The sequence below is a fragment of the Phoenix dactylifera genome, chromosome 12 (genome assembly GCF_051530095.1).
Source record: "Phoenix dactylifera cultivar Ajwa chromosome 12, Ajwa_hap1_PhDact_Kaust_v1.1, whole genome shotgun sequence".
Taxonomy (NCBI): Eukaryota; Viridiplantae; Streptophyta; class Magnoliopsida; order Arecales; family Arecaceae; genus Phoenix; species Phoenix dactylifera.
In genome coordinates, this window is record NC_143201.1 from 30,193,912 (window position 1) to 30,215,080 (window position 21,169).

At 39.6% G+C, this 21,169-nt stretch overlaps 2 protein-coding genes across 15 annotated transcripts; both read right to left on the reverse strand.

The window, feature by feature from the left end:
- Nucleotides 1-6,537, reverse strand: LOC103704003 (protein FAR1-RELATED SEQUENCE 5-like). Of its 14 annotated transcripts, XR_015971762.2 has the most exons (6): nt 6,367-6,527; nt 5,103-5,209; nt 2,914-5,019; nt 1,719-1,796; nt 945-1,648; nt 1-603 (listed from the first exon to the last, which is right to left on the reverse strand). XR_015971762.2 is itself a non-coding variant. In XM_039130501.3 (5 exons), the coding sequence occupies exons 3-4, from the start codon at nt 4,999-5,001 to the stop codon at nt 1,746-1,748; spliced, it is 2,139 nt and encodes a 712-aa protein (XP_038986429.3). In that variant the 5' UTR covers nt 5,002-5,005; nt 5,103-5,209; nt 6,367-6,537; the 3' UTR covers nt 1-1,648; nt 1,719-1,745. The 14 variants fall into 14 exon arrangements, 6 of the variants coding, with proteins under 6 accessions (XP_038986429.3, XP_088564244.2, XP_088564243.2 ...); XR_015971760.2 differs by having other exon boundaries at nt 1-1,065; nt 1,227-1,290; nt 1,485-1,796; nt 2,914-5,209; nt 6,367-6,526; XR_015971759.2 differs by having other exon boundaries at nt 1-1,065; nt 1,227-1,336; nt 1,485-1,796; nt 2,914-5,209; nt 6,367-6,526.
- Nucleotides 6,538-9,038: 2,501 nt separating this feature from the next.
- LOC103705466 (potassium channel AKT1-like) lies at nt 9,039-16,147 on the reverse strand. Its single transcript, XM_017841834.5, has 11 exons — nt 15,396-16,147; nt 13,650-14,015; nt 13,124-13,181; nt 12,715-13,032; nt 12,360-12,605; nt 12,173-12,271; nt 11,967-11,999; nt 11,659-11,844; nt 11,198-11,392; nt 11,017-11,092; nt 9,039-9,976 (listed from the first exon to the last, which is right to left on the reverse strand). The coding sequence occupies exons 1-11, from the start codon at nt 15,593-15,595 to the stop codon at nt 9,075-9,077; spliced, it is 2,679 nt and encodes an 892-aa protein (XP_017697323.4). The 5' UTR covers nt 15,596-16,147; the 3' UTR covers nt 9,039-9,074.
- Between the last annotated feature and the right edge of the window lie 5,022 nt (nt 16,148-21,169).

The window sequence follows — 21,169 nt, forward strand, 5'->3', positions numbered from 1 at the left end:
TGAATGAACTGCGAAATACCTTCTTATTGAAACAAAAGGTAGAGAAAAAAAAAGAAAAAAAAATAGTACCTGTTTTAATGAATGAACCGCAAAATATAGCCACTAAAACAAGAAAAAAAACTCTACAACAAGACCAATGTAATTTTCCACTACCTTTTCCGGTGGTCATATATGGTCAGCATTATTCCACAAGGATGTGTTCGATATCCCGGTCTGCAGTGGCAACCTAAGGAATTCCTATTTTGGTGTTTTCTTCAACACAGAACCCGCATCATTGACTTAAGAAGTTGCTCCGTACGCTGCATGCAACAAATCTGATGTGCCCATTGAATCCAATTAAGTCCTCATCAGACGGTGGCATCCACTTTGGCATTCAGGAAGCTGTCTTGGCCCCTCTCCTGCATTTTGTTTCATTGAAGCAGCTCAAGTATTCTGGTGTTGTATCTGACTTCCGTTCCTGATCTTCTTAACGTCTAGGAAGAAGGATAGTTGCATGTAGATGAGCTCTGTTATTTTCAAATGCTGAACTCATGGCGGATGCTTGCAATTTGTAAACACAGCCTGCATGATTCTGGATGACTTTGCGCTATGGCTGGGTTCTACCTGCCGCAAAGAATGGCAATGATCGGATGAAGGTTGGAGGGAGGGCTCTGGAGCTTGCACATGTTATACAGTGTGTTTATATCATATACATATATATATACATACACCCATCTGGGTTCCTCAAAGCAGCTGCCATTATTATGATGCCGAACTGAAAAATTTTGTTTTTACCTCTAAACAGAGTTTGGTTCTTGTTATTGTAAAGACAAACAAGAGATCATATGTAATCTAGTCTCCTAAAGCATGAATCTGTTCACTTGAAACATTCATGTATATGAGCTTGTAATAAAATATGTTATTAAGGTGATTGGCTGAATAAGAGCTTGTAATAAAATTGATACCTCTGAAGACGGTTCATTTTCATTTCTCTGAACCAATACTTCATTCTCCTCTGCCTCTCGCCAAATGCTCTCCTCATCTTCTTTACCAAGGACAAAGTTACAATTCCTAAAGAATTTGCCTCTAAACAAGATGTAGGCTATGTTAGAGACTACTAATTTAACCAACACTTAAGAACAGAGTACATGTTTTGGTAGGTATCAATTAGGCGATCTAAATCATGTCTGCTTGACCTTCTTCTTCATGACTACAGTATGGAGCAAAAAAAGGGTCCACCAGCATACCTCATTTACAGAAACTCCCGCATATTATATCCATCTCAAAAACCCAAAAACCTAGGCTGTGCGACTGCAAAAACATCATCATTAATATGGAATCAATCCTTTGGCACAGCCTGCATCCACTGCATTTAGATCAGGAGGCCAAAGATTTTTAAGAATTTTTTTTTTCAAATAGTGAAAGGCTTTCTTATATTGGTAACATTCAATGAGGCAAAAACATAATGAACTTGTGTTTATATAAATTCTCTAAGTTATATGGACCTGCATTTAACAACACCATCATCACAATTTCGACAACATCTCGTGTTTTGCGAACCAAGTTGCTCAAATCCTTGGAAATTATCTAGTGTCACCAGAATACTCGGCTTTGGCTTGCCAACAGAACCAGATATTCCATTTAGCAGCTTCATGTGCTGCTTCCTCTGCTGAGACAGGAATGGACAGGTCATTAGATACACTAAACAAATGCTGAAGTGATCCAAATAATTTACCAACCGGAGGATGAGGGAACTGCAAAATATTTCAGACTGGCGACCAAGAGGAGCCAAGTAACTGGCCAAGTAAATTAGTCACCTGCAAAGGCATCAGACAAATATGTTATTTTAAATAATCACAACACACACACAGACATAAAGTAAAGAAAAAAATCATTCCATTCAGCTAGGGCATTAGAAATTAGAAAGAAACATAAAATGAACAGAGCACTCCATAGAAGCAATATTAATAAAGCAAAAACATAATTGTAGCATTTGTTTTAAGCGCATCAATACAACAGGGCATCAAATAAGAAACATTCAGTTTTAGCAATGGTGTATCAGTACTGTTACTAGAATGGGCAAAAGTTAACACAGCAGCTAAGCATGTCAAAAAGGAATACTTAGAAGTACAGCACAATGCCATGATGACTGGATGGCATACTACTTCACAAAGTCAGCAGCATAACTGAAATGCTTTTGGAGCCACTTCATCTTACAGTAGACAAGCTCACCAGGGCTCCAGACAGGTAAAACAGTGATATCTAACATGTTGAAAATAAATCAGCCACTAATACCTACCGTTCAATAAGAGACCGATCAGGGCCTCCTACAACCCACCTCCACTATTGACCAACATAAACGACCATTCTGCTGACATGCTACCATTGTGCATCACATTTACATTGGAAAGAGCTTTAAATTAGACTAACTGATGAAAGTTCACTCTATATTCAGAACTTGACATGGTATTAGACCACGAGAAAATGGAACAAATATTGCATTATAACAGAAACAAATAAAGGAGCCTGATTAGCCTTCTAAAGACATGGTCATTCACTTCTTGGGTATGACTTGTATTTTTGCCACAGTTACGTCACATGCTCCTCTAGATTACAATCTGGTAGACAATTCCACTTTCAAGATGCATTCATGAACAAAAAGTTGCAAAAAAGAAAAATAAGCAGAATTTGACACTTGAGACCGAAGAATTGTAACCTAAAAAATACCTTACAAAAAGAATATAGTAGCATATGAAATAAAGGAGGACAAAATGCTGTTTTAAGTGATATTTTGAAAGCAAACCAGCTAGCAAAATACTTAATAAATAGCATGCGTCTTCGAAGGATCAAAAGAATTACAAACCCACATTAGCTAAAGTATATAGGACCACAGAACAAAAACATGCAAAAACTCTGGATATTCTAGTTGCATACCTTTCTTTCAGAATCTTGTAGGGCTTGATCATTCATTGCATCATCTATTGTAATTTCTTCATTAATATTGATTGCATCTCGCTGTGCACCTCTACCAGTATTTTTTTCGAAAGCAACAATCTCAGCAAAAGCCTTCTGTAACACATTCTTTGCTGATTTGTATATCTCAATAGATGTTGCTCCTTTCTCTGCGCATTTTATGGCATCACGACAAAGATCATTATATCGTGATGTAATGGATTCATGACTACTGTTCTGAAGCTCAACACTGCATTCATCCAATATAGGAGAACTTTTGGCATGTCTTGTCCATCGTTTCAAAAAGTACTCTTCCGGAAGCATACGTAAATCGACCATTAGGAAGACTCCCAAAATGTGTCGACATAAAATGCCTGAAAACTCAAAGTTTTTGCAAGTACAAGTTGCCGTATTTTTCGCAGAATTGTATGTGACAACAAATGTCTCAAGAGAATCCTCATCTCTAGCCACACTAAATTTGCTAACTGTACCATCCTTTATTCTGTAAACATTATAACCTAAAGACTCAACAAATTCCTCCTGGAATTTATTAAACACTGCTCTCGTGTAAATAGCTGCTGCTTGTTTTTCAATCGGTGATGCGGTCTTCAAAACAGGTTTGGTACACAGTGTATCAGAGTCTTCTTGGGCTTCATCCTCATACCGACTTGCCATGGCTAATTCAAATTGTGCGAGAAAAACTTTTAATGAGGTCTTGGTATTAAAGTACTTCTTATAAAAATCATTCATAGTCTCTAACTTCTGTGTTGGAGAAAGTTCTGCAAAGAATGTGCCCTTTAGATACAAAGGAATCCATCTTTCGCGGATGTTAAATAATGCTTGAAGCCATGTATTCTTCCTCAGATCATATTTATCAATGATCGACACCCAAGTTGTTTCAAAAGCTCGAACAGTTTCAGATTCAATGACACATTTTTCCAGCTCCCCTCTCAACAACGGATGTGCTGAATATACATGAGCTAACTTCTGTTTGCTTCTACTCAAGATGAGCCACTTGCAAAATCGATGGCAGGTGTTTGGAAACACCTTTGCAATTGCCGCTGTCATAGCCCTATTTTGATCAGTAACTAAAGAAACTGGAGGGCGCCCACCCATAGCCGCAAGCCATGTCTCAAACAACCAAATAAATGAGAATTCAGTCTCATCAATGAGCAATGCACACCCAAAGATAACAGGCTGCAGGTGATGGTTGACTCCCAAGAAAGTTACAAAGGGCATCATGTACTTATTCTTCTTATATGTTGTGTCAAATGTAACAGCATCACCAAAATAACTGTATGCACTTCTAGCCTTAGCATCTGCCCAGAAAGCATTGGTCACACAGCTATTGTTGTCAACTTGTATGGCATAAAAGAATGCTGGGTTCTCAGCCTGCATCCTCTTAAAATAATCTAGGAGACCTTGAGCATCTCCTCCTTCCCCAAAGGCATTCTGCCGTAGAAGTGTCATTGCATCTGATGCCACTATGCTTGCCTTCTCGGATGTCTCGATAAAGCCTCTTGCTCGAAGATAGCCCACTCTACTACAAGTCCCAAGGTGATGATTGTGAGCCTTCTCAAGTTTAGAAACCACCCATCTGTCGGAATCCCTAATGACCTCCATCATTGCCTTGCAACCTTCTCTCATCGATATCCGCTCACGTTTCCTTATGCCCTCACTGGAAGGCTTCTTCCGATATATTCCCTCTTTCGAGCACACGAATCTCTTCATAATCAGCACCTCCTCCACACCTTTAGAACGCCGTGACCTGCCAACTCGGAAAGGGAAGCCCAAACGCCTGGCATAATCATTGTAGAAAGTCTTTGCAGCTTCATCAGATTCAAACTCCATACCCAAGTTTGGTTCATTAGGCTCCTCTGTGCCAACTGGAGCAGACTCTTTTGTTGGAGACTGCTCTGTTGTTCTAACAGGAATGCTTGTGGGTTCTTCAGCAGGGGCTGGAAGTATTGGGTTATCACTCTCACCAGGGCGAGCATTGGTATCCAATGACATAAGGCACTCCACATAGTCTTCCATCAAATCATCGCCTTCTGTCCGAGCATTCTCCATGAATCTGGAGATCAATAACTGTAAGCATTCAACTTCTCTTAGCCATAAGCAGATGAGCTAATGAACACTTCAGGCTGTAAGTGGTCAATTTAATTAATTACCAATATTTTTGAACTTAACGAAACCAAAACTGTATAACATAATTCTGGCAAAGTCTGGTCTTAGCAGAAGACATCACTTCCCTCACAGCAGCAAGAAATTGATCCATCTGAGAGAAGATCAAAAAAATCAGAACGAGAATTCTGCGACCATTGATTATGCGCACTTGCACTAAATCAACGTACAAGCTTATAAATGAACTGTCATCATACTTCACAAAAGGGTATGAAAAGTTTACAACTTTGAATTTATTAACAGAAGCACCAGCAAAGAACTAAAAACTTACTTAAAGAATCAAGAATCTAAGATTAAACACACAAGCACCATATTATTACAGCAAAAGTTTTACTTTTCCAAATATCACAACGGAAGGCTTCTAAAAATTAGAAACGGAATCATAATGTGCCATGTAGAGCAAACATAAACTCTAATTTCCCCTGATTAAACATTGGCATGAAGGGAAAATGAGATTATGCCATCAGATTTCGAAATCAAACAAACCAGCAACAGAAGTCAGAAAAAGACCCCTTTGTAGTGCAATTAATTCACGGCCCTTCTTAGACTAGCTCTTCATTGCTAGACTCTTTCTCGGATAAATTCTTGCCCCTGCAACAGAGAAGATGCATTTCTTCTGCTGGGACCAAACTTTACCAACTATACAATGTTTGGTTTTGGTTTCTCGTTGCTGCTGCGACCAGAGTTCACTAGACTACTGCTCGATGTCTTCTTTTCAACCAATGAATGCAAGACAATGGACACTTAATCACTCTTCCTCTTCCAAGTGCCGCCAATTATTAGCAAAGGTTTCGTTTTAAGTGTTAGCAAAGAGCCATAAACTCGGGCAACTTCAAGAGAGGTTCACATAATTATTTTCGACATGGCTCCAAGCAAAATGAGATTTTGACCCGAGTGAGAATCTAAATTCGTTCCCATGTTTTACTAAATTATATATTCTGGGTAAGTTGAGAGGATTAAAAAAATAAATGCCCCCGAACCGGAACTCAAAAAAAAAAAAAAAAAAAAAAAAAACTGATAATTTTTATGAATAGAGTTAAAATAAAAACTTTCACGCGCCAAGTGAACTCTATCCTCCAAATCCCCTTCCCCTTTTTTGTCCTCGGAAGTCCACAACCCACAATCAAGTGAGCTCAGAAGCTCCTCCAAACCTTCCTGAAATCCATTCCGCTTTCTACTCCCAGATCTCCGGAGGAGGCAGCAAAGGAAACCAGAACAGAAAGAGAGGAGGAGGGATGAAGGGGGACTTACTAGGCTGGCGGCCTTGAAGAGAATCGGAGGCCGTCCTGTGGCCGGCGGGCGGCGGAGGCGGACGGGGGCGGCAGGCGGCGGAGGCGGACGGGCGCGGCGGGCGGAGGCGGAGATGAGAGGACTCCCGTGCCCTAGAGGAAAGAGGAAGAAAGAAACGGTGACGGTGCCCGTAGGATGCAAATGGGTCGGGTCTCGGACGGGTCCAGAAAAAACCCAGATCCAACCTCAATGAGATAAATCAAGCTCCTTCAGAATTATTCCATATCGGGTCTTTTTATTTTAAAATTAATTTAAGATCGGATTCGTAACCGAATAGAAGGCTTACTATTAATATCATTTCCCATCCTCCAACATCAAACTTCCGCTTTATTTTTTTGACGGTGGATTAACGCACCCTCCATGTTTCCATCCGAAGCACCAACTGTTTTCTCTCTCTATCTTTTTTACATAAAAAAAAAAAAACTAACGTCGATCTAAAACAGACAATAAATAAATTAATTAATATATAAAGAAATCAACACTCAAGCAAAAGAGAGGAAATAGATCAATAATCAACTTCTCCTATATGAATTCTACATTCCAAGTACATAGAATCTGATAGTTTGTATTAGAATCCAAAAATGTTGGATACAATACATATATCAGCATGAAAAAAAAGTGCTATAATGCAAAATATTTATATATTTTTGAGAAATTTTTTTTAGGTATTTATGCATATGAGTTTATTGAATTGTTGATTGAGAATAGCTATATTAAAACCCAAGCCGATAAATTTGTTGTTTATAGTTTTGGATCAAAAACTAGATTTTGCTAACATTTGTCAAATTATGGAGTACCATTTATGGTTATGATTGGAATGGTACGTATCTCATTTGGTCTTAATCGGGAACACAAAGATGAGATCTATATCTAATATAAAAGAAATTTAAGATAAAATCAGCATTTTGCTGCTTTCTTTGTAGTCATATAATGATCAATCTATGTCATAGCCTCATAGGGACTACATTAGGTTGAACCATTTGTACATCAAATACCATACAATTAAAGACATCACATGATTTTTAACTATATAGGATTTGCTCAAACCAATCAAGCAAACTTGCATGTTGATGATTAAATTCCGAAAGGCTTGGATCAATCATGTAATTTATTTGGATGCTAGAAAATTAATAGAAGAGAAAGACAAAACAAATATTCTTTTTGGTTGTCAAAAGAAGAATAATTTGTGCTTTTATTTTCCTCATTTGAAAGCCAGTAAGAGACTATGCAACTAGTTATGAAAAACAAGAAAAAGAGGGGGATAAAAAGTTTGCATTTGCCGACTTCCAAAAAAGCTAGACATATTAATTGCAACTGTCAGGTTCGCTAATTGTAGTTATCAAGTCATAAGTACATTTATTTGATAAGAACTCAAGAATGGAGATCATTATAATTGAGTTGGGTTTCATAAAGAAATACTATTTTGGGGGAAAGTAAAGAAATACTAATTAAGGGAAGGAGGAGAGGGTGATTTTTAAAGCATGCCAATGAAATGTCCAAGCCAGACTCTTTTTTGTTGCATGTCTAAATTCTTTTCCTGATAAATTTATTTTTCATGGACATTTATTTATTTATCTATTTCATGGCATTAAATTAAGATAAAGAATATCAGATAACAAGAGTATCTATAATTTAAAAAGAGGAAGTTGAACTCATGGTTTTACCCATTTTTATCCAAATTGCAGATATTTTTTTTGTTTGCTAGACATCATAAATAAAATTCTAATAGAATGTCCATGTAATTATCAAACAAATAATTACTTAATTGTTTCTTGGATGTTTATTTTTAATTAATTATATCTCTTTCCATCTCTCTAATGTATGTCATCATATCCATTCAATCTCTAGTAAATTTCAAATGTTCAAATGAAAGTTTCTACTAATTTGCCTAACTGCAGATGGGTGCATGTACTCGGCAAACAAACCCTTGTCCCCCCCACATTTTAGCCATTAACGCCATTAACCATGATAGCTTTTAGATCGACAGAATGATTTGCATAGGCTTTGTCTTCATGGACAAGAATTTCTAGCCGTTCGGTGGCTGGACTTTTGCCTACGACAACGCTGGCCATGCGCTTCCCATCGAGAAAATATACTAATGTACCAAAAAAAAAAAAAAAAAAAATCATACTCTAGAGCCGGCCTACCAACTTAGTTATAGACCGGGCCTATAGGAGCCCACCACGTGGAGCTATAACGGATTAAAAAAAAAAAAGAGACCCGAACGCACCGCTCCGCTGTCATCTTCTTGCAAACGTCTTCGTCGTCCTCGCCCTCTGACGACGGTGAGGCGGACACCCTCGGTGCTGACGTACGTGACCTTGGTGGCATCGCGATGGAGGCGGTCACGACGGAGGGAGAGAGGTGGGGTCGGAGTTGGCGACACGGGTTCCATTGATCTCGAGGGCAGCAAAACTGGCAGAGAGTGAGGCGTGGGGGAACGACGTTGGATTTCGAGCCCGGAAGATTGAGGACGTACAAATGGATTTGATGGTTCTGCTGTAAGGAATCCATTGACGGAACGATCAAATCCAGTAATAACCGCACATGATCCCGCGTAGATTCCAACAAGCTCCATGTAATTTTTTAACGATATGACTTGAGAAAGAGAGAGAAATGAAGTATAAGATTCCTTCTTTTTTTTTTTTTTTTTTTTTGGACGAGAGTGCTCAAATCACTCCATCTTTGGGGTATTTATCTTCTCCTTTGCAATCATCACCGACTAGAACAAGATGATCACCATCTCTTATAAGGTTTACATTATCGATCTCAGCTCCATCTTTAGTGAGGACTTTAGCAGGCAAGACTCCAAATTTTTTCGCACCAATATTAAGAAGCTCATCTAGTGACCTTGGCAAGGGCACCAGCTTTCGGGCAGCGTCGCCCTTCTCCGGGCAGCTGATGGTAACCCTGGGAGGGGCATGGTGGTGCTGAGGGCCGCGAGAGCCCCCCACATACCTTGTAGCGGGTGCAGCTGGAAGAGGGCAGCTACTCCTACCAGCATGGGCCGCTGACATGATCCCAAACAGGGAGTTGTGGAAGTAACTGCTGCTCTGTCTATGATCATCTCCCGAGCTTTCCTGCATAAATTTCGGGGCTGGCATCGAAGGGTCGCTTTTGAATTTTGCATTTAAATGAACAGTCGGCGAGCTGATCCTAGCGGCGGCGGCAGGTGTTTTGGATGTTTTGCTGTCGCATCCTTTCGTGGCTTGGAACAGAGCTTTTATATCTTCATGGCCTTGTTGGTCGGCTAGATCCCTGGGTGACCAGCCATGGATGTCTGGTTTGTCGATGCTCTCTCCTTGTTCAATTAGGAACCTGACGATTTGGAGATTTCCTTCGCAGACTGCATGGTGGAGGGCGGTAGCTCCGTCGTTCTTGGCTAGTGTCACATCTCCGCCATAACGCACAATGTCCTGTAGAAGCTCCAAGCTATTCTGCTCGGCAGCCATGCATGCAAACCGAGCAACATCACCAGTTGAGATGTCTGCACCGTTGTCTATCAGCAACCTGATCACAGCTTCATGCTTTCCAAGTATTGCCTCCCAAAGGGGAACGTTTCCTTCCAAATCTGTGGATGACGGTGATAGAGATGAAACATAAGCAGGCTTTGACGTACAGCAACTATTCTATCGAACGTATTTACCAGGACATGCACAGCGTTTTAACAGGATACTAAACGGCCAGGGACGGTTTGACATCACAAGTTCAGTGCTGAGTAGCTTAAGAAGCAGAAGCCAGACATTTGATTTTTCATGCAGGAAAAAAAGAGAGGACTATTTCGGAATCACAAATTTAAGCCCCCAATGAATAAGGACAGAAGACGGGAAAGAATGATCAAGAAAAACAGCAAAATTTTGCATCATGATCATTTCTACGATAAAGAAAGTTTGAGAATTTTCTCTTGGGAACAAAGATTGAAAAAACAGAGAATTCTTTTCTACAGAAGATCTCATTGGCTATCAATTTTTATTGTGGTTTTTAAAAGACTGAGATAATGAGGATGATGAACTGAAGTTCAGTGCTGAGTAGCTTAAGAAGCAGAAGCCAGACATTTGATTTTTCATGCAGGAAAAAAAGAAAAGACCATTTCGGAATCACAAATTTAAGCCCCCAATGAATAAGGACAGAAAATGGGAAAGAATGATCAAGAAAAACAGCAAAATTTTGCATCATGATCATTTCTACGATAAAGAAAGTTTGAGAATTTTCTCTTGGGAACAAAGACTGAAAAGACACAATTCTTTTCCACAGAAGATCTCATTGGCTATCAATTTGCAGTGTGGTTTTTAAAAGACTGGGAAAATGAGAATGATGAACTGAAGGCACTATTTAATTAATATAATTGACAAGTACAACTTATTGCAGGTCTATAAATCCTGAGAATTATGGAGATATTTGCCGAGTTAAGGGACAAAGGAAGACGATCTTCAAATGTGCGCTACTAAGAAACACCACAAAAGATATGAGATGAAATTTGTGCGATTCTGTGTGCACCAAACATAAACAAGTATATGATAGATTTTGATAAGGAAACCATCAAAACAGCGTCCCTAGAATCCAACTTGCGTTGCATGCAGTATAGGAGTTTGACAAATGCAACAATCATACCTCTGCTGTTAGGATCTGCCCCGTAATCCAGCAGGAGAGCAACACAATTCTCATTTCCTTTGGCTGCTGCTGTGTGCTATTCATGATGTTAAAAAGAAAAGAGTCTGATTTAGTATTTGCTAACAGGTGAAAATTAGTTAACACAGAAAACTACCGATGTCAGAAAAAAAAATTCACTAACCAATGCAGTGCGGCCATTGTTAGTTGCTTCATTTGGATCCAGGCCTCGTCTCAGAAGCTGACTCAATAGGAAATCATCTCCTCTAGTTACAGCAAAACATAGAGTAAGGGGCAAGTTTGAGGGGCCACGAGCAAGCATATTCTCTGTCTCTCTTAGGACTCCTTCCATGACAGGGTCCTTTTGCTCCTTCATGTACTGCAGCAGAAACAGAAACCACCAATCAATATGGCGAACGAGACTACAGATGACCTGCTCTTAATGCCTTTTTGTGAAAATATGGGTGATAAGCATTTATTGGCTTTCACCATCAAATTTCAAAGATATGGTATTCAACTCAACCCGACTCATCTAGGCCTTAATCCCAAACTAGTTGGGGTCAGCTACACGAATCCTTTTCCTCTATTCCAATCATCAAAGACAATAAAATAATGAAACATTGCTTTTTATAAAACAGCATGGACCTGCATAAGATTGTTCATAATAATTGTTCCATCTCCGACATTTGACTGAACAATGCTAAGGAACGTAGCTCGATTTAAACGCAATAGCTGACACAATTTTTTGGTGCGGACAGTGAATCTCTGGGGTCTATAGCAAAGTACTCCAATTTCTCCCACAACATCACCTGTCTTTGCCTCTCGAACAATCTGCAAAGAGTCCAATAGTTTATTTATTTATTTATTTTTTCTGAATTACTGCACTGATTTCTCTAGTTGGGTTAACTTTACATTTAAAGAATTTGATGAATGACAAACTAATTTAAACTTGCCTGTTCAATTCCATTCTTGTAATCTATTAGATCCTGAAAGAAAACACCGATGCATCAATATGAGGGAATGCAAGTATACACAGATATTGTTCAGAGAATTACATAAATTTCCTTGCTTGTCATGCACATGAATTGTAACCCCAGTTAGAGAAACAAAATCTGAATATTATGCTACAACATTCTTTTAGCAAAACATTTGCATGTACCACACTGCCATTCATCAGTATGTAGAAGTCTGTTGGTGCTTCATTCTGCAAGATTACGTCTTCCCTGGGAGGGAAATACTCAGCCTTCATCTCAGAAACCTTCCAACATTTTACTCAAGTGAGATGGCAAGAACAGAGATAAAGTAAAGCAGTACTATAGTGGATGCAGTTGGGACAATATACTTACCAGTTGGAAAAGCAGATCACTTGAAACACCTCGGAACAGGTAGACGTTTTGAACAAGGGAGTAAAACAGGAAATGAGCAATGCTAGACCTGATGGCTTTAGGAAGAGCATCAAGAGTCTCTTGCTGTTGAAGACCCTCTGAGTCTGTCCTGAACTTTAAACACAAGTGTGCAACCATCTGATCTTGCAGTCGAACCGGAAGTTGGTTTCTTTGCGCAAATCCAGAAGCAGCCTGAAGTGTATCTCTCTGCAGTTTGAGAAACACAACATCGAAAGTTTAGTGAACAGAAATTTCTAGGCGATCATCAATATGTGCTTATAAAAGCACGTCTATGTTCTGAGTAAGAACAACTCACAAACTTTCTAGTTCGGCTAGTCCCATGGACAACTAAATTGGTCATATTTCCAACCAAGTATGATGTCAATCCAAGGTTGAAGAACATGTAAAAGATATCAAAAAGCATCTCCCTTGTATTCTGAGGATGAAGGTCTCCATATCCAACAGTTGTAACAGTGGTCATGGACCAGTACATTGAGATCACATATCGCATCCACACGCTTTTATCATGGAAGTCTGGGAAAGAAGCACCAATCCATGTCTTGTTAGGGTCAGGGTACCTTGCTGCAATAAGATAAAAGAAGCATCCGGCACAATGGACCGCAAATACAGTCACCTATACAGACGTTCAAATATGATTAAGCCAGTTAAGGCTGAAAGCTTCAAACATATGAAGAAAAGGCCACTCTGCTGGTGAAGATGCTTACACAAGCAAGCTTTGCACATCGGACCATAAAGTAGTTAAAGTTCCTATCTTTCTCCAGTCTGTCAAATAAGAAATGCAAGATTCAGCTAGTCACATGATCGAGCTCGCACATAATGGTAGAAAAGTGATCATTCATATTACAAGTAAGGCAAGTATTAATTGGAAAGTTAATATATGAGCCGTATAGACTGACTGAGATTTGAAAGCATCGTGTTCATGCATTCAACAATACTTCTAAATACAAAAGGCAAAGCTTGCAAGAATTTTAACTGCATCTGGAAAGAACATTCTGTTTTGAAAGATTAAGAAGGAGATATATTGCTCTTGTAGCATATTATCTTTTGAGCAAAGGTGGTGGAGATCAACTTTGAAATGATAAGTACAGAGAGAAATAAAAAAAAAAGAGAGGGATAAAAAGATCCCAGATCCCCAGCTCCCCACCCTCGGACCAGTCTGGACACCTGTGCCAGCATTCAAACGAATTAAACTAGTAATCAGTTACTCGAGAACAAAAAAAAAATTCTTACTGAGCAAAAAGTGCACTGACTCTGCGAAGGCGCCAAAGCCGAAGCATGTTGAACAATCCATAAGAATGAAGGTTTGAAGGAAGAATTTTCCAAACAAGTTCTGAAGGGATAGTAGAAATAACATCCAGAATAAACCAGCTGGTTATGTATCTCCAAGCAATCTGCTCTGGGTTGTCTATAAGAAGATATGTAGCTCTATCAAGATAGGCTACAAAGAATGTCAAGAGAATATCAATAGCAAAGAATCCATTAACAACATTGTCTGCTGTAGCTAGAGCTCCAGATGCCTTTTCAATGAAACCAAATTCAAATGGAGAGACCCAAGCGGTATATGCCACTAAAACAACTAGAAAATACTCCCAAGCTCTGCAAAAACCATTATCACTACCATGTCAGCATCATCTCGCTTGTCAGCATATTGTTATTCCAACATCAAATAGCAGGCGGTATTGCACTACTAAAACAATGAATAGCAAATTAAACCAAATTTTAAAGTAAATAAACAGAGGTAGATTAAAGAGAAGAAACATAATAGATATTTCTCTTTCTCAAATTCTCACACGAAAACCATAATATTCTCCAAATAAAAAAAAGAAAGCTCACATTGATAAAAAAAAAGTAATTAAGAAGGAAAGGAAAGAAAAGTATGATAATGTAACAACCCAGAACCTCACCCAAAATGGCTAGCCGGAAGATATTATTTGGATTCCTTGGTCCTATATAAGTACCCAAAATCTACCCAGCAAATAACCGATGTAGGATTAAACATACGTCCGTACGGATCCTCACATACTCCCTTCGTTTAAGCCCTGACGTCCTTATTAGGCTAAGGGTTCAAATCTATTCAAATCTAATCACAAACACCACGATCGGCCCGTGGTCAGCCCCAATGGATCCGTGTTGTAGTGTCCCCTAGTCCACATAGGCTATGAAACAGGTCGGCTCTGATACCATTTGTAACAACCCAAGATCTTATCCAAAATGGCTAGCCGGAAGATATTACTTAGGTTTCTTGATACTGTATAAGTACCTAAGATCTATCCAGCAAATAACTGATATGAGACTAAACACATGCCCGCACGGATCCTTACTGATAATCTATGCTTAACATCAAATTCAAAACAAGAAACTAGGTCTTTTCAGATATTTATCAGCCATGTCCTCTCTGCTTAATTTGTAAGATATCAAATCAAATAGCTGGTATCTACTGCATGAAACAATCAAAAATCAAACAAAATAGTTCCATAGCACGCAAGCAATAGAGAAAAAGAAAGGTAGAGATGATGGGAAAGAATAGCACAAATCAACAAAATTTCCATTACAATTGCCCTTATCTATTCTGAAAACTTTTCTTAAAAAACGTGACAAAAGTTTTTTACTTTTGTTTTTATTTTTAGAGGAATAGATGGGAGACCCTTCAGCTTCATTCAAAGAGAGATTGAAGCGAACCATACCAGAGAGAAACCACCACGCAATGGGGAAAAAAAAAAGAAAATACAAAAGGAAATTAAGTTGAGAGGAAATAACCCATAATTATGTATCGTAATCTTTCTTATTTCTATGTAAATATTTATTTTTTAAAAAAAAATAAACCAGCCAACCTAATGATTTATGAAAAGAAAAGAACAAGTAAATATGTAACATTTCCATGCTCATAAAAAAATTAAAATTAAACAAAAAAATTCCAAAACAGGAAAAAGGAAAAGAAAAGGAAAGAAATAATAAAAAAGGAAAGAAGGAGTTTACCGATATCTTCGATCGTAAGGGGATATAATAAACCTCCGGAGCTTGGCCCTGCGGTGATGGCTCCTGGCTCCGAGGGGCGGCAGGATGCTGCTCGATATGCTGTAATGGCTCTCATCCCTCGCCAAATCCTGCTGCTCCTCCTTCGCCTCATAGCCGCACATTGCCTTTAAAACCTTCCTTTTCCTCCTCGCCGCCTCCATCTCCCTGCCCTTTCTCTCTATCTCTCTATCTCTCTAGCTCACTATCTATCTCCCTACTTCAAAACTCCTCTTTCACCCATTCCAAAGACCTCATATCATGGCCGCAAAAAAAAAAAAAAAAAAAAAAAAAACGAATTCTCCCCTCCATGAGCCACTAAATAATCCCTACTCGCTCCTATATGGATCGGTGTATGTCTAGGACAAAGAAACTCGGTTCCAGGAGACTTGTTATATAGGGGTGAAGAACGCAAGAGATGTGCCCCTCGTCAAGAATTCGCCATAAGAGAGGCAAGAGAAAGAAGCTTCTCCTCTCTCTCTCTCTCTCTCGCCCCCTGTCTCTCGTCTGTTTCGGTCTCTCTCCTGTTTTTGGTTGACGAAGGGGAGCTAGTTTATGGCCGCGACGAACACCTGTCCGACCTTCGCGGTCGTGCACGCCGACCCTCGCGCCACCGCTGTCATCTTTCGAAAAGATGGGCTAAAGGACTAATCTGGCCTCCGCGGCCGTGCTTGAGTAATCAAATTTGAACATTACTGCTATACCAGCCAAACCATGATTGATTTTTTTTAATTAATTTTAATACTTTCTCATTAGTTATATTGTTAGATTACATGCATATTAATATATGTATAATTATAACAGTAAATACAATATACAGAAATTTTATTTTTTATTTTAACAATATTATTAGACTATATATTAATGTTAATACTGTTGTAACTATGAATACAAAACATAGAGATTTCATCTTCTTTCTTTATTTTAATATAATATCATGTTGCAACTACTACGAGCCGGCCCAATTTTTAGGTGAATGAGGAGATCGCTTAAGGCCCTGGCCTAAAGAAGGCCCGAGCTGAATCCCTCTCCCCTTCCTTAGGGCCTTGAGTCCAGCATCGGCCTCAGCCGCAACTCGCAAGGCCTAAAGATCCGGGCAAAACTCTAATATTTATTCTAGAGATATCTCGAGTTCTCAACACCAGAAGGAAATGGAGGTCATCCGATCCAGCATTCTCATTGCCTTGCTTATGGTCGTGGTCGCTGTGTTCTTTTTCCTCGCCGGCGGAGCGGCCGCGGCCAACGCTTCTGCCCCGAGCCCCACCTCCACCTCCACCTCCGGTGAGGTGGGTTCTCCTCTCGCCATCGCTGTCTTCGCCTCCTCCATCGCGCTTTTTGTCGGATCTCTCCGTCATCGATGGTTCCACGGGTGCTGAGTTAGACTCATAGATCTGGTGGTGTTTTTGGTTTGGGTTTCCTGATCGATGATGTCATTGTTGCTCTAGATTCTTCAATTGTCTTTTTTTTTTCTTTTTTTTTTTTCTTACAGCATTGTTCGGTTCGGGCCTCTGTAGATGCCTTTTGTGGGACATACAGAAAATGATTGAGTTTCGTTTATCTCCCGAAAACCGAAATACAATGTGTATTGATATACCGCAATGGATCTATGGTTTTGGTGGGACGTACAAAAATTACAATTTCTAAATTAAATTTGTTGGACAGGTGAAGGTAAGTTTCATTTCTTATATGGTTTCCATGTTCATTGTTTAATTGTTCATGCCTATTTTCCAACCTAAAGCCCTGAGACATTATTGCAATGTAGAAATTTGGAATGGTATGCATGTTTAATAGTTCCCCGCATGCTTGTAAGCCTAGAGAATTAGCTCATGTAGCGTTATTGTTGTTGTCATGTCATTGTTGCAATATAGAAATTTGAAACGGAAAATCGAGGTTTGCCCTCTTGGTCATTTTGCACCGATTCCTCCTGATTAAATCTTATGGTCGTTTGTGCATATGTAAAACATGCATGCCCCCTGTATACAAGAAACAGGGTTGGTTGGCCAAAGAACAGACTTTGGTTCGGTCTTTCTTGCCTTTAGTTTTTTTTTTTTTGGTTTTTTATTAAATTGAAAAATACAATTCCTTCGAAACTTGAGAATATTTTTTTTTATTTTTTAATATTTTTGTACAATTTATTTTTTTGTTTTTCCGTAAATTTATAAAATAATTTTTGTTTGTGCAAACTAATTAGAGATATGCAAATAAGATCACGAGCAGAGATGCCACTTTTGCTGAAACGAGACTTATATATTTATATACGAAGTTCGAAAGAAGTTTTTCAAAATTAAAATTGATAAAATTTTATTTAGAGTTAACTATGTCAAAAAAAAATAAATAAATTAGCTATATTATCAATTGAAAATAGCATTTTAATAAATTTTGAGTACAAAAGTTTGATTAGTAATTTTGCATTTTAAGAAGCTAGATTATTATTTAAGGTGGCCAGGCAGTTAACGCGGAAGATGATGTGGCAGCTAAGACTGCTGTTTTAGCTGGCCTGGCAGTTGATGAGGAAGATGATGTAGTAGCTGATGTGTCAGCTGATCCGGGTCAGATCTTTCTTTTGAATCGAGCAGTTAAGTCGATCTGAGTTGGATCCTTCTTTTGAATCCACTTAAGATGGTAGTAATCCGATTCGATCCAACCCTCCTCCTTCGCAAGGGCTAGGATCCTAGCCCTAATGGAGGCCAACGACCGCGGTGAGAAGAAAAGTCGAGGACGATGTCCTAGAGGTCGAGGCAGAGGGCAAAGGCCGATGGTGCAAGGCTCATCGGAGTAGGGCTCGCTGGACTAGTAAAATCAAGAGGATCTCACCTTATCGGCTTACCTTCCCTGTCCAACCACTCACAGGGCAAAGGTTGATGCTCCAAAGTCACTCGAATCAAGGCAGCCTCTAAAAAGGCGCTCCTCTGCTCGGAGGTTGTAGGCATCGAGAACAAGATAAGAGAAGGCCGGGGAGAGGGGCGATGGCTGTGGGCGCTGCTTCTGAGAGAAGCAGCAGAAAGAGGCTGAAGGATGAAAAAATACGTCGGAAAGAGAATGCAGATGACTGGCATGATGGCATCAACGAAAGCCGCGAGTGGTGGAACTTGGATTTGGGAGAAGGCCGCGAGCGATGGTGCTCGTTCTCATCTTAGAGACGGGGGAAGAAGGTAGCCATTGAAGAACGACCACCTGATCCAGAGATCAAGCGAGAATCGAATATGGCGTTGTAGAGCCTGACCAGATCCGACGATGGGAACGACAACAAAGATGGGATCCAATCCTACTGACAGTTGGCCAGGAAGTTGGACCTCGTTGTGGATAGTCTTGATTGAAGAAAGGGAAGCCACCGCTCACTTTGGCGGAGATGTCAACGAAGACGATGCAGGCGCAGTAGATGTCGGGGACAGCAGGTGACGCCCATTCAATCCTCCAAGACTATCTTAAGTTTGAGGGGCGTTGTTAGTGTACTAGTAAATATGATTGATATTCTTTTTATTAATCTTGATACACTTTCCTTATCAGCTATATTGTTAGACCATATATTGATGCGCTTGTTGTAATAGTGAACACAATATAGAGAGATTTCATCTTCTTCTTTTGTTTTAGTCGATTGAATTTTAGCTGGATTTGTGGACTGGACGATTCATCTGAACATGGCCGACCCATATCAATCCACCATCCCGAATTCGAATTCCACGGAAGAAGTACAGATCTCTGTGACTCCCCGATCCTCCTCCCTCTCATTTCTTTTCTTTCCCTCTTACGCCCGCTCTCCCTCTGATTCCTGCAACCTGTTAGGCTTAAACCCCGTCAGGATCAACCGGGGTCGGAGGGTCGTATGAAGGAAACAGGGATGCATGCATGAGGGAGAGGAAGTGCGAACGCGGATGTCAGGACTTTGCTCTCCTGTTCTCCCGCTTCCTCCCTGCCGCTCAAAGCCTGGGACGCAAGATCACGCAGGAAACTCCCAAACGGACCCCAAATGTGGAAGCATCAGGGCGTTGTTAAACGCCACGAAATCGGTTTTCTTTTGTACAGCACTCCAGAAGAATACGGTGGGCAGCATTTCGAACTCTCGGACAGTCCATCATGTCGGTTGATCAAACAACAAACGGCTCAGAAACTCGACGAGTGGAACGGCAAGAAAACGGTCTCGTGATCTGGTTGCCGCCAACTCTTCGTCCAAATAGATATTTTCTTTCACGGAACGAAGGCTTAAAGCGGCACGGCGCATTGGAGCAACTTTGAGATTCGTGTAATGCTGGGTGGATAAAATACTTGTAGGCGCTCGTGCACACCTCCACGTCACCCTCAGGGTCAAGTGGATTCGAACGAAACTGAGATGATGTCGGTTTGAGAGGTCCGGCTTTAAAAAGCCGTCCAATTTACACCGAACTGATGATATTGATTCGGAAGCTCCCATTTTGGAGACTCGAACCCTCTGATTCAGGCGATCCGGATGGTCCAAATCCAAGCTAACCAGACATTTAAAATTACACCTAGAATGAGTTGAAAGGTGGATTTAAACCTCTGAGCTTTAGTAAAGCTACATGCCACTCCATCAGTGAGAAGTGAATTTGGGACTATTTCAGTATAATGCTTAAAAATATAGTTGTATTCTTGTCCAACCACCGGAGCTTTGACAGGGTCGCTCTTCAATTTAATTTTGGTAACTAGGCTTCTAGCATCTACCATATTTTCTTCCTTCTTCTGGGCAACGATGGATCCAAGGGCACGACTGCATTGACGGAGGCGGAGATTAAGCAATTAGAGCTTCTCCGGTGAAGGTTGAGGGCAAGGGAGAGATAGATGGCGGCAAAAATTGGAAGGGTAACATCAGAATCAGAGATCAAGTATGAGAGATAATAGAGATTGGGTGTCAAAATGGAAAATCAGAGCACAGGGTTAGGGGACAAGAGAAGAAAAGATAAGCTCCCTTTCTAAAATCATTTGATGATATTATCTTTTTAATAAAGTATAAAATTTATTATTATTATATATTTATCTTATTATTTGAGAGTATTTATTTGATACGAAGGCAATTTGAATCTAAATTAGAACATATTTTACTAATATTTTGTGCCATCTTCTCTATCAATGGCAACCTATTGCAGATGTTTTATAATGAAGGTTCATAAGACGTGTAGGAAGTGTGAAACACTTTTATTGAGTCACATGAGCAAAATATGTTGATGCAACTGGAGTTTGACTAGGATGATCTAAGTGCTTCTTAATCTCTTTATACATAAATCTTTCTTGAGGGCTAGAAGTCTAAGTAATCTTTCTTGTACCTTGCTAATAGAATGTCTAGCCTACCTATAATTCAATCTAGATTTTTTTCCTTCCCAGGCAATGTAGACAGCTGATGCACCCCACAAATAAAGGCATCCCTTTAATAACTCTCATTCTCTTGCATTTTACTTGCATTCACTCCTGTTTGATGACAGAGAAGGACCAAGCCGGTTGCTTATCTAACATACTTTGCCGAGAGGTCTCACATAAAATGGTTCGGTAATCAACATATGTGCCACAAGAGTCCAATCTATTGTATTGTATTTATCAAACCATCACAACCATCCATTTGTAACTCCAATATATTTTATCTACAAGATAGAAATAATGAATTGGAAGGATGGATTCAGCAGCATAACAGAATGTTATATTATTATTGTTGTTGTTGTTATAATTATTTTTTTGTTAATAAATTGAAGGAATAAATTCAGACCGTAACAAAATATATAATTATTATATAT

Excerpts from the sequence above, each read along its gene's own strand:
- LOC103704003 (XM_039130501.3), bottom strand. The coding sequence starts at position 5,001 with ATGGAGAATGCTCGGACAGAAGGCGATGATTTGATGGAAGACTATGTG. Across the intron at positions 1,797-2,913 it reads TACAAGATTCTGAAAGAAAG|GTGACTAATTTACTTGGCCA; the intron begins GTATGCAACTAG and ends ATGCCTTTGCAG.
- LOC103705466 (XM_017841834.5), bottom strand. The coding sequence starts at position 15,595 with ATGGAGGCGGCGAGGAGGAAAAGGAAGGTTTTAAAGGCAATGTGCGGC. Across the intron at positions 12,000-12,172 it reads TACTGATGAATGGCAGTGTG|GATCTAATAGATTACAAGAA; the intron begins GTACATGCAAAT and ends GTTTTCTTTCAG. Across the intron at positions 11,393-11,658 it reads TTATGAACAATCTTATGCAG|TACATGAAGGAGCAAAAGGA; the intron begins GTCCATGCTGTT and ends TTTCTGCTGCAG.